This window comes from Bicyclus anynana, chromosome 2, assembly GCF_947172395.1.
Source record: "Bicyclus anynana chromosome 2, ilBicAnyn1.1, whole genome shotgun sequence".
NCBI classification, from domain to species: domain Eukaryota; kingdom Metazoa; phylum Arthropoda; class Insecta; order Lepidoptera; family Nymphalidae; genus Bicyclus; species Bicyclus anynana.
The window spans coordinates 18,589,458-18,602,305 of record NC_069084.1 but is presented as its reverse complement, the minus strand read 5'-3'; the positions used below and the strand labels follow the sequence as shown (position 1 = coordinate 18,602,305).

At 36.7% G+C, this 12,848-nt stretch overlaps 1 protein-coding gene across 3 annotated transcripts in view; it reads left to right on the top strand.

Moving 5' to 3' along the window:
* Window positions 1-12,674, top strand: part of LOC112056595 (tubulin beta chain) — a 37,440-nt gene extending 24,766 nt beyond the window's left edge. The window contains exons 1-4 of one of the 3 annotated variants that reach the window (XM_024097042.2): window positions 6,074-6,234; window positions 8,032-8,140; window positions 10,497-10,657; window positions 11,089-12,674. In XM_024097042.2, the coding sequence (XP_023952810.1) occupies window positions 10,565-10,657; window positions 11,089-12,135 (1,140 nt within the window). In that variant the 5' untranslated portion in view covers window positions 6,074-6,234; window positions 8,032-8,140; window positions 10,497-10,564 and the 3' untranslated portion in view covers window positions 12,136-12,674. Of the gene's footprint in view, window positions 1-6,073; window positions 6,235-8,031; window positions 8,141-8,209; window positions 8,267-10,496; window positions 10,658-11,088 lie in introns of those variants that run through there. The other 2 variants (XM_024097041.2, XM_052887481.1) reach the window with 2 other exon arrangements.
* The last annotated feature ends 174 nt before the right edge of the window (window positions 12,675-12,848 follow it).

The window sequence follows — 12,848 nt, the reverse complement described above, 5'->3', positions numbered from 1 at the left end:
ATAATTAATGGATATAGCCAAAAAAAAAAAAAAAGAAATTTAACAGAATTAAAAAAAAAAAGAATATACTAAAATTAATGAATAGGTAAAACCTCTGATAGCAAACTAGAGGTATATAACAAAGGGGGTGGTCTGGTCTAAGACAGGTTTATGCTACTATTATTACAAAAAAGGGGGTAGTCTGAAGATAATTATACAATACATAGTCAAATATCATCTTTTCTTATCTAGTGATAACTACTAGGATTGGATTACATACTAAAATTATTACAATCATAAATCGCAATATTTTCAAGAAGTCTTTATTATCATTAAAAAAAAAAAGCATTTCTTTAAGAGAAAGAGTCTTTTGTCTGAATTAAAGTAAATTGATAGATTAACACATGTTTAACATTTTATTTCATTTTATGTACCGGGTCTAAGGTTCATTCAATTATAGACTGATTTTCTCTTGGATGCTAGGTATGCTAGTTATGTTAAATTAAATTATTTGTCAAACAAGTATGATATTTATCTGAACGATTAAGTGACTGAGCTATGTGATACTGTGTGAAAATATTTGATTACAGATCCGAGATGCATGGATATTGATTGATGAATATGGGATATATGAGATCCTCATGATAATCATTGGGTTGAACACAGCCCTATTCGACAGTTGACCCAAATCACAAAGATGAGAGAAGTTACACTATGTATTGATAACACACGATTTAAATTTAGTATTTTTATTTATGATATGATGATATTATAATTATGTATTATATTGAGAGTTATTAGTTTTGATATCATATATACATATATTTTAAATATTTGCTCACATCCATGATGTTATTCATTAATTATGACTTACTGATGACGATTTGTGTTTTGGTAAAATTTTAATATAAGGATAGATGTATTACACAGGCCGACACGATTTTCGTTGTCCAAGATATAATTATTTTTTTTCTACTGATTTTGTAGTGCTGATTACGAAATCAGACCTAATTTTATCATATCACATCAGATTTTTAGTAAAATTAATATATTCGCTAGTTTTGATTTTTCAGTGAAATTTTCGAGTTTTGGCACTCTTTCTTTGAATTAAGCGACCTCTCATGAGAAATTACTTCAGTTATAACAACGACACACCTATTTGTAACGCGTTTCGTGGAAATAAGCTGTTATAGTGCCTTTGTTAAAAAAAATATATATATATTTTAGTTAATGGTTTTTTTTGTTGTTGGAAAACGTCTGATAAACATAACGTCTTCTATAAAGTGTCACAATAGTCCAGATATATTTTGTTACATTTGTTGAAACTTTATGATTCTAAGCAAAAACTGAAAAATTTGTGGAAAATATGTATAATAAATATGTAGCTTATTTTGACTTCAAAATACAAATAAAATCGTGGACTCTGCAGTTTGTACTAATCGTGTTGAACAATTAAGGCAGTGGACACTGGACATACAGCAAAAGACAATCTCTACCTTTTGGTACTACCTATGATATAGTGAAAGCAAGACAATCATACAGATATTGTTATTTTTGCTGTATGTTAGAAGCTTTTAAAGTAAAATTTGTTTTTCTTTTTGTAAAAAAAATTGATGTGATAGAGTAATTGTGCAGGTATTTTTGTGTTCAAAATACTATAAATTACTGATAATTTTTACTGAAATCAAAACAACGTTCAAAAAGTATTCATTTGTCGGCCGGTGTTATCGATAATATTTTAGATAGTATTATAGTATAGTAGTGTTATGACGACTAATATACCGTTATTTGTTTTGTGAATGATTATGGATATATTTGTTGTATAATAATTTCTCTATTGATTATTACACAGCAAAATAAAATAAATAAATAAATATAAAAAGATTCCAACGAATTGATAAACTCCTTTTTTTTTTTTTAAGTCGTTTAAAAATGTATGTATATGTATTTATATCTGATTTTATATTTTGATTATCTTCTATCACATGTCATCTGGAAGTCTAACACGATCATGAAGTCCTGTAACTATATTAGTTCTGAACTTGATGGTGAGGGGTTCGGTGCAGATGCAACACATCATCTGGAAGTCTAACACGATCACAAAGTCCTGTAACTTTACTAGTTCTTGACTTGGTGGTGAGGGGTTCGGTGCAGATGTCACACATCATCTGGAAGTCTAACACGATCACAAAGTCCTGTAACTTTACTAGTTCTTGACTTGGTGGTGAGGGGTTCGGTGCAGATGTCACACATCATCTGGAAGTCTAACACGATCACAAAGTCCTGTAATTTTACTAGTTCTGGACTTGGTGGTGAGGGGTTCGGTGCAGATGTCACACATCATCTGGAAGTCTAACACGATCACAAAGTCCTGTAACTTTACTAGTTCTGGACTGGGTGGTGAGGGGTTCGGTGCAGATGCCATTAATCGATGATGACGAATTTGACAAATATAAATAATGTTTTGAAATGATGAAAATAGATAAGTTGATTGACAAAAGCTTCACATGAACATTATGTTTATTTATAATATGTATCACTCTTATTCTTATTTAACATTTTTATGATAAAAGTATATAGAAGAAATCAAGAATTTCATTATAGTTTCATTGGATTCTTTTAAATAACTTATGGGATGCTGTGTGATAATTAATTATAAAATTTTATTGTTAACATTGTTCTATTTATAGTTGATATTATAGTAATGTCATAATTTCATGATATTCTTGTGTTGTTTGGGGACAAACTTTTAGTAAGGATGGCCGAATATTAGAAGATAAAGACATTACATTTGTAAATATTACATATCGTCTATGTACTTAATGCTTTAAATTAATCTACTACTCTGTCTAAGTTAATTACAATATTTAATAAGTCTCTGTCTAGAGTAAAGCTCCCTCTTGTCATCTGGAAGCTCAGACAAATATTAGAAGATAAAGACATTACATTTGTAAATATTACATATCGTCTATGTACTTAATGCTTTAAATTAATCTACTACTCTGTCTAAGTTAATTACAATATTTAATAAGTCTCTGTCTAGAGTAAAGCTCCCTCTTGTCATCTGGAAGCTCAGACAAATATTAGAAGATAAAGACATTACATTTGTAAATATTACATATCGTCTATGTATTTAATGCTTTAAATTAATCTACTACTCTGTCTAAGTTAATTACAATATTTAATAAGTCTCTGTCTAGAGTAAAGCTCCCTCTTGTCATCTGGAAGCTCAGACAAATATTAGAAGATAAAGACATTACATTTGTAAATATTACATATCGTCTATGTACTTAATGCTTTAAATTAATCTACTACTCTGTCTAAGTTAATTACAATATTTAATAAGTCTCTGTCTAGAGTAAAGCTCCCTCTTGTCATCTGGAAGCTCAGACATACATAAGACCTACCTCGCTAGATGTTGTTTTTCGTCAAAGTACATGATTTACTTGTATGATCTAATGCGATTATAAGAACTGTCTCTGTAGAATCGAGGTTTCATAGTTATAACTTTATATTAACATAACTTTTAGTTTAGTTTAGGAATGACAAAATGACAGACAATTTTGTCATGAATTTGGGTAATTGGACTGAATCTGGAAGTGATTAAAGATTGAATTTATTTCAAATTTGTAAAAACAAGAATTAACATACCAGTTTAACTGAATTTAAGTGTTTGGATTTTTATCAATAGAATCACTATCAAAATCTGTATAGGTCTGTATTCACAATTTGTAAATATTGAATGAGAAATCTGTTAAACTATAATTATATAATTCTTAAAGAATAATTAAATGTATTGTAGGGTGTTTCAACATATTGTTAAATCAAGGTTTAAAATTAGAAAATATCTGTAATGACAAAATTGAATTTTACTACTTGTAAATCAGTGAATTTAGCAAGTAGTAATAATAATAGATTAATTGGGACTCACTTTTGTTATAATTAGAAATTATTGGAGAATTAATGAGTTGTGGTAATAAACATAAATTAAAATTTTAAATACTATGAGACATAGTTCAGTGAATCTTTATAATAATGTAATGTTAGAATTTATTTGTGTTTACAAAGTTTGAGGACAAACTTGTAGTCAGTATGGCCGAATGTTAGATTTTTAATTATTTAAATAATTATAAATACACAAGACAACATATAAAAACTCCTTCTTCCAGATAAATGTTTTAATCTGTACTGTTTATTAATGATAATGGTTTTATTCTGAGGTTGGTAGGGTATTGTGATATATACTCTATGTAAAAGAGGCGAACATGCGATTATGTGGCGTGAAGTTTATTTAATTAATGTATTATCCATCTACCAAAGTAACGATTTGTTTAAGAATGAGTAATAAGTTATTTGAAATACAGTTTATACATTCCAGCTTGTGTTATTTTATTCCATTGCTTTTAGTACCAACCTATAACTTTCACACAAAAGCTTTCGCCTTTATTAATATGATAATACTTTTACAAGATTTATTATTAGTATGACTAGATAAAAAATAATTAAAATTGTTGAGATTTTGCTTCCAGCTAATCTAACCTCATTCTATTGTTTCGCTGTTCAGATTTTGTTAAATCTAAATTTAACGATCTCAAGTTGTTATTCCACCCGGCGGGCGCAAAGCTGCTCATTGTTAGGCATCCCCTTCTTATTTTTTGCGCTCCATTCAGAGTTCACAAAGACGTTCCACCCGGCTGGGGTCATTAGACATGTTCCAACATGTCTGCCGTTTTGGATTTCGGTATTTTTATACGGTTGAAAGAAGATCAAATAACTTGTCGTAACTTCCTAATTTATTGAACACCAGCAGACGTCACGCGGTTTCACCCGCGAAGGTCCCGTTTCCGGGGGGGGGGGGGGGGGGGTTTAAATATAGCCTTTAGCACTCGGGGATAGTGTAGCTTCTCAACAGTGAAATAATTTTTCAAGTCGGTTCAGTAGTTTTGAGTTAAATCGTAAACAAAGTAGCAATTTTAATTGATTATGAAACACGGCTAAAACTCACGTGATATTAGGTCGGAGTATGCCCGACTAGTTTCGAACCCATACGTGGCCCTTAGTCATGAGCTGTTTCTCACGATACACTCACGATAGTTTAAATTCTTAAAAAAACTAGCAATAAATTAAATCTTACCTAGTTTGTAAACCTTATAATTTATAATTTAGACTAAAAATCATCAGCCTGGAATGACATTAATTATTAATATATACATATTTACAAACTGTCTCTTGGTTCCTATGCGTAGGCTTTGGTTCAAGAGGCAGGTACCTAGGAGTCCCGAGATAAGCTGTGAAATATTAGATTCAAGAAAGACCCAATATTTTGTAAATGGAACTTGTAAATCAACAACATTTGTGTTGTTTGGATTATCTTCCGAAACTGTGTCTGTGTCCAAGGGCATATGAACAGCAAAAACAGTAAACACTTTGTTTACGATCATGTAGGGTTACCAGCTCGCCAAACCTAATAGCCGGACAGACCGGTCAGTTTGGGTAAAAAGCCCGGTCACCATACATTGTTATTGAGTTTTTTGTGTCTCAATTGTATGAAAAATCAAGATTATTTGATTATTACTAATACTCTGGTTAAGTTCTAATAAAAAATAAATAAAATTACATATTATAATATAAATTAAATAAAAAAAACATAAGTTAAAATTAAATTCTTAATATAAAGTCAACTCACCTGCGCTCGGCTACGCTCGTTTGCGAAATATAAAAAGCCTAACAATTTTGGCCGGGCCTGCTATCATTTTATTTATGACAAGTTACATTGCGACGATGTTGCAAGGTCTGCAATTTCGCCTTTGTCATCGGTTCATTACCAATTATCCTTCTGGCGCGGCGATCTATCGAGTCTAATGCATCAAGCGGATATTTTGCAGATCCACTCCAAAGGTGACTGCAGTACTCCATACATGTTCTGACTTGAGCCTGGTAGAGCCTGGTAGAGCCTGGGTGAGCAATGTCCGGCTTTATCCAAACGCCTGGCAACGCTAATCATGCATCACCAGGCAGCAGGCTTGCTCGTCATATCGTTAATCGTTTAGTACTTTAGTAGCTCAAACGACGCTCGGTACGTTTCACGTGTTCATTTTACGTTAATTATTACAATATCCAATTAAAAGTGAAATCAAAACTCAAATATAGGCTACACGAGATTTATTGAATACCCTTATTTTGGAAGTCAGCCAAAAATTTTACATAAAAACATTGGAACTAGCTAGGCAATCCACAAAAGGCAGTTTGGAATAGGTAATATTGAATTTTTTTTATGTTGTATTTGGACTTTTTAATTGGTCTCTTTGAATGTGTTAAAGTATAATATGTTGTGAGTGTGACTTTAAAAAAAACATACATACAGCCGAACGTAGAACCTCCTCCTTTTTGGAAGTCGGTTAAAAATATGCCTATCAGTAACGGACAGCCTACGAAATGTGATTGTGACGCATGTAATACATGATACGATTATTAGACAAAATACTTTAGCAGAAGGTCATCAATCAGGGTATGAATCAATCTTAAGAAAAATTACCCATACTGGGAAGAACTGCATTAATTTCATGTATATTAAAAATACATTTCGGAGGGTATGCAATGCGTAAATGCATTATGAAGTGCCATTCACTGAATACAATGACTACTTTGGAGGTTTGTTTTAATTTTGAATTTGTATCGGCATTTGACAGTAGATACCTAGTTGAAGAGATAGCACGATTGTGTAGAACTGAGGAACGTTCTATAACCGAAACGATTCCTCAGTTTATACACAAGCGTGATATATCATTTTACGCAAAATACCCAAGGCAAACGGACTACCAGAAACAGATTGACTATAATATGTATCTGCATATACGAAGAATTTGTGGACATCCCGACCTCGTCCGTGTGAATTGTTGACAAATTCAGTGGAAACCATAAATTTTACGGGATGAAAAGTAGCTTAAGATTATTTAGGGCAGAATCTATCTCTATTACAAACAACCAAATCTATTCAGTAGTTGAGGTTGACAAACATCCACACATTAACAAACATTTGCGCTTTGTAGGATAAGTATAAGGATTAGCAAACTTTGCTTGGAATTAGTTTTTTTTACATACACATCATTACTTATGCTATACCTAATCGCATTTTGCATTCGATAGGTACTATACCTGTTTAATATGTAAGATGAGTAGTAGTATATACTTTATATGACAAACAGTCATGTCTAACTTATAATTTTATACATATACCTTATTCATAGGTACTAGTGCCTATAGGTTTTAGAGGTTAGAGGAAATAATTCTCGTTTTATCGTCGTGCTAAAATTAGAGACAACTGCCGTTTACAGGAATTTCTGACACATACATAGCAATGTGCAACATTTTAAAGGAAGAAAAACATTTATACACATAATTATAACGATACTTTAAACACATAAGCAAGTTAAACAGTATAAGCATCAGAACACCGTGTAGCACACCCTCAAAAAAAAAATAGTTCGGTATTGCTAGCACCTTGAAGGTGAGACCACGGAAATGCGAAGCCACATAGCAACTAAACTAAGGGCAAAACAAACTAAAAATTAAAACATTTAAGCCAGAGATGCATACACTTCTCACATTCTTTTAGCCAAGTTATTTAAGTCTTACGCCGCATGTTCCGCACGTGGATTAACGCCTTCATTTTCGGATTATTTTGAAGGGCCTATTACAGTCTACTAGGGCAGTCGCCATTAGCCTATTTTGAGCTTACAGGGCCTGGCCTCTCTGTTAATAAAATATGTGGAGCTGCAAGATTTCTGTCTTAAGAGTACCTAGGTACTGTCTGAGTCGTTAGATGATAATGATGGGGACTCTGGGGTGGAACACGACTAAGGTCTTCCTCTAGACAGCTACTGAGAATTTCTCAATATTTCAAAGCTCAACCCACGACTCTGATGTTGAGCTCGTGGTTAGCAAAAGGCTTTGTTTCAAAGTATACCGATACCGATGGACATTCCGCACTGTCTGGGTAGACTATGGGGTTATTGAAACTGAATAAGCAATAACAGTGTTCATTGTTGACAGTTCTGGGAGATCATATCCGAGGAGCACGGCATCGACCCCACGGGCGTGTACTGCGGCACCAGCGACCTGCAGTTGGAGCGCATCTCCGTCTACTACAATGAAGCCTCTGGTACGTACAAGCGCATCTCCGTCTACTACAATGAGGCCTCTGGTACGTACAAGCGCATCTCCGTCTACTACAATGAGGCCTCTGGTACGTACAAGCGCATCTCCGTCTACTACAATGAGGCCTCTGGTACGTACAAGCGCATCTCCGTCTACTACAATGAAGCCTCTGGTACGTCTACCTATACATACATATCACCCAGTGCCGTAAATATGGGCTGGTATGGCTTTCAAAATGCCACGGGCAACCTGCACAGTCCACAGGCCTTATGAGGTCGGGATTTAGGGCAATGTAGATTATTAATTACCTACTAAGTAACTATCTTTTTTATACAAATAAAGAAGGTAGGTATGATAAGTCACTTTTCTGAGATATCTTTTTCTAATTTATCATTATTTTTAATTAAGCGCAACTTGTTTAATTTTTTAAATCTGAATGTGGATAGTTGGCTGCAACTAGTAAAAAATAGCAGATTCATGTTTATGAGATGCGAGCTAACTGTATTCGCTACCGGCGCGGCCGAGCGTGAGACGCCTGCGCATTGGCCGGCGGCGCCATCTATTGTTGAGTTTTGTAACTGATTTTTGTTGGAGATCTTTATCCCAACCGAGGTACATAGGTGTATAAAGATAGACCGATATGGAATTCTATTATGATACTAATAATAGACTTGATGTCGGGGGCAGGCCTATTCTAGGTATGCCGAGGAATCGCAAACCGCGCAGGGGCACTGACAACTCGACTCATACTCATCAGGAGCAGGAAGAAATCACTGGGGGAGCAAGTTCTCCTGCGTCTTACTCGGGCAAAGAGGCCAAGCCTCGAGGCCCGTACCCCCACCCGAAACTCTCGGGAGGAGATGACTCCACTGCGTTATCAGCCTATGTTAGCAGCCCAATAATGGATAAAGGACCGTTAGTGAATTAACCGGCGGGCCTCCCTCTTTATAGGATAGGGGATAAAGAATTTCAGTATATGTACTAGGCTTTTACAATGATGATTGGAAGGCTTAATAGGTATTCTATGACTCGAAGTACCATTGTCAGGTGTTAAATGACCGGGATCAATGGTGCTTATCGAGGCTGTAACTCTACCTCGGTGAACGTTCAAGGTTGGCATGCATTTCTTCTTGCCATCCTCTCACTATTCCTCTTCTAATGTTTTCCTTCTTCTGTCTTCTTCTCATTGTGAGCTATAATTTTTTGTTGCATTTAGAAGATTTGTTAAAGTTGTCAAGTTGACAAGGTAGGAAAAACAGACGCTCTGGGCTATCGAAATCTGTAGATGACAGTAAGTATGTGGATTCTAAATCTAAACTAATAGTAGTACCTACGTAAGTTTATTATTTAGCGTAAAACCAGTCGGCTATGTACAACATAAATTGAACCAATATATCAAAATCTCCTTAACTAACGCGACGGTTACTCCTCAACTTCCCTTAAAGTTGTACCTACCTATACTATACTTCCTTATTTCTTAACTTATCCATTCACACACCTCTATAGGTACAGTACATCTCTACATTCTTTATCCTTCATTTTGAATTCCAATCCATACACGACAAAATTGAAACTATTTTATCTAAGCCGACATTTGGAATCCACTCTACCGTTAATCATTCGACAGTAAAGAGCTACATCATAAACGCCGTAAGTGGTCATTATGGCACAGCGGCGGGGTCAACGACCGCGCTCCTAAATCAGATGATTCATACCATCATACCACAATGCCTACTAGACATAATTCGATGCACTTTACGGGATTAAGCGATAAAATGGATAACTTTAGCTTTCGTTTAAGAAATAAGTGCCTAAAATTGTCTAAGATTCTGTCCCAAGACTCCAGATTTTTTATTTATTTATTTTATTTATTATTATTCTACAAAAAACATATTTAAATTAAGCCTAACCATAGTGCAACACAAACCACAGTTGGTTTTACTGTACATTGGTTATTATTACATAATACAATATTTAAGAAAAAAAATAATTAACAAAAAAAAGAGAAGAAAAACAAAGTACAATCATTAGCGGGTAGTTAAATAAATATCATAATTATAGTGTGAGTGAACCGCTGCTGCGACGCTACACAGGTTGTCCCAAAAAGTATTCCTTTAGTTTCCGCTTATGTACGTTCCGCTGACCAACCCGCATGCCCAGCGTGGTCAGTATCGGGCAAAACTTTATATGGACAGAACAAACACAACACAGCCCCTAGTCTCCGGCAGCCCAGCTATATTCGTATCTTTTAAAATATTTAAATGGATGTTTTTCGAAAGGGAGGGTGTTGGAGGGAAGGGTAGGGAAGGGTACACTAATGCTCAGAAGCGTTTCTAAGAATTGTATAAATTTGTGTGCAGTTGCGACGAAGGAGAACGGCGGCAAGTACGTGCCCCGCGCCATCCTGCTCGACCTCGAGCCCGGCACCATGGACGCGGTGCGCTCCGGCGGCTACGGCCAGCTATTCCGGCCCGACAACTTCGTGTTCGGCCAGTCCGGCGCCGGCAACAACTGGGCCAAGGTACGTGGGACTTGCAGCCATTGGAAGAGCTAATGGTTGGATAGATATTATCCAGCCAATACTGCGATTGTTGACGTCAATGATGCTTCCAAAAGATAACTAGTCAGCTACGAGTAGAAGCCTCTTTGACATTCTACACAGACTCTTCATCGCTAATGTGGCAATAACAACTGGGCTAAGGTACGCTGGACTTGCTGCCATCGTTAATGGTATTTTAGGACGTCAAAGTGGCTTCTAAATAGATTGCAGTTGATGTCAATTAGGTTGATAAAGTCGCTGTCCAGAGGCTAGGATGAGGGTACCAGATTTTATTGCATTAGTCTCTCATAGAAGAAACGATGTGGATCAAATCCACATTCTCTTTTTCTCTTATGACTTAACTTAAATAAACAGGATAATACAAATTCTCAAAGAGATTTCTACATTTACAGGGACACTACACAGAAGGCGCCGAGCTGGTCGACGCGGTACTAGACGTAGTCAGAAAAGAGTGCGAGAACTGCGACTGCCTCCAAGGATTCCAACTCACGCACTCGCTCGGAGGAGGCACCGGCTCCGGCATGGGCACGCTGCTCATCTCCAAGATCAGAGAAGAGTACCCCGACAGAATCATGAACACCTACTCCGTCGTCCCCTCGCCCAAAGTGTCAGATACTGTCGTGGAACCCTACAACGCCGTCCTCTCAATCCATCAACTAGTTGAAAACACAGACGAAACCTACTGCATAGACAACGAGGCTCTCTACGATATCTGCTACAGAACCCTCAAAGTGCCCAACCCTACGTACGGAGATCTGAACCATCTCGTGTCCCTCACGATGTCGGGCGTCACAACCTGCCTCAGATTCCCTGGACAGTTGAACGCGGATCTTCGAAAGTTAGCCGTCAACATGGTGCCCTTCCCGCGTCTCCACTTCTTCATGCCCGGATTCGCTCCTTTAACTTCCCGCGGAAGTCAGCAGTACCGAGCCTTGACAGTGCCAGAACTGACGCAGCAGATGTTCGACGCCAAGAACATGATGGCCGCCTGCGACCCGCGCCACGGCCGCTACCTCACCGTGGCCGCCATCTTCCGCGGCCGCATGTCCATGAAGGAGGTGGACGAGCAGATGTTGTCCATCCAAAACAAGAACAGCAGCTTCTTCGTCGAATGGATTCCGAACAACGTCAAGACAGCCGTCTGCGACATTCCTCCCAAAGGCCTCAAAATGTCGTCCACATTCATCGGCAACACGACGGCCATCCAGGAGCTGTTCAAGCGCATCTCGGAGCAGTTCACGGCCATGTTCAGGCGCAAGGCGTTCTTGCACTGGTACACCGGCGAGGGCATGGACGAGATGGAGTTCAACGAGGCGGAGAGCAACGTCAACGACCTGGTGTCGGAGTACCAGCAGTACCAGGAGGCGACCGCGGAGGACGACACGGAATTCGATCAGGAGGAAATGGAGGAACTCGCACAAGATGAGCAACACGACTGAACTCGAATCTTTTTAATCTCAAATCAGCAGACTGAGGGAAAACATAGTCTTGCACAAATATACATCTAAATGTCAAGCGTTAGGGGACCAAAGACAAAGTTACTGAAATGCTTACAGTGAGCGAACAAAACTGTCTCCAAAATTAATTTTAATGAACATAATATACCGTCTACTAAGAACGTCTATATTTGTGAAAGCTCTCTTTTCCCTTTAGTCTGTATCTCAAATATATCTACTCTATTACAATAATATATTTTCATCAAAATTAGAGGCTAAGTCAGAAGTTGTCAATCTATAAAATACCAAAGTGCGTTTGGATCAAATAAGCACGGAGCCTAGTCAGTGCCCACTGACCGGTACTTGTGTGCAGAACTATCATATTTTATATTGAATGAAATGAAACTAAGTATTATTTTCGAAATATAATTATGTCTATTCGATAAATTATAGAAAAGTACCAATTTGTGCATTTCGTATTATTAAGTTATTTGTCATGTATGCTTTTATATATTAATTTATAAATAAATGTTTTAAAGAAATTGGTGTTTTTATCAATGGCCATCCACATTTTAAAAAAAATCATGGGGTTCTCATTAATTGCGTACCAAATGCATGAGAATTGAGAGCACGTGGAGCCGTCGGTCCTGTACATCGTCGAGCACCTAAGCTGGTAGTGATTGTTGCAAACTGAACTATAATCGACCTATGCCACA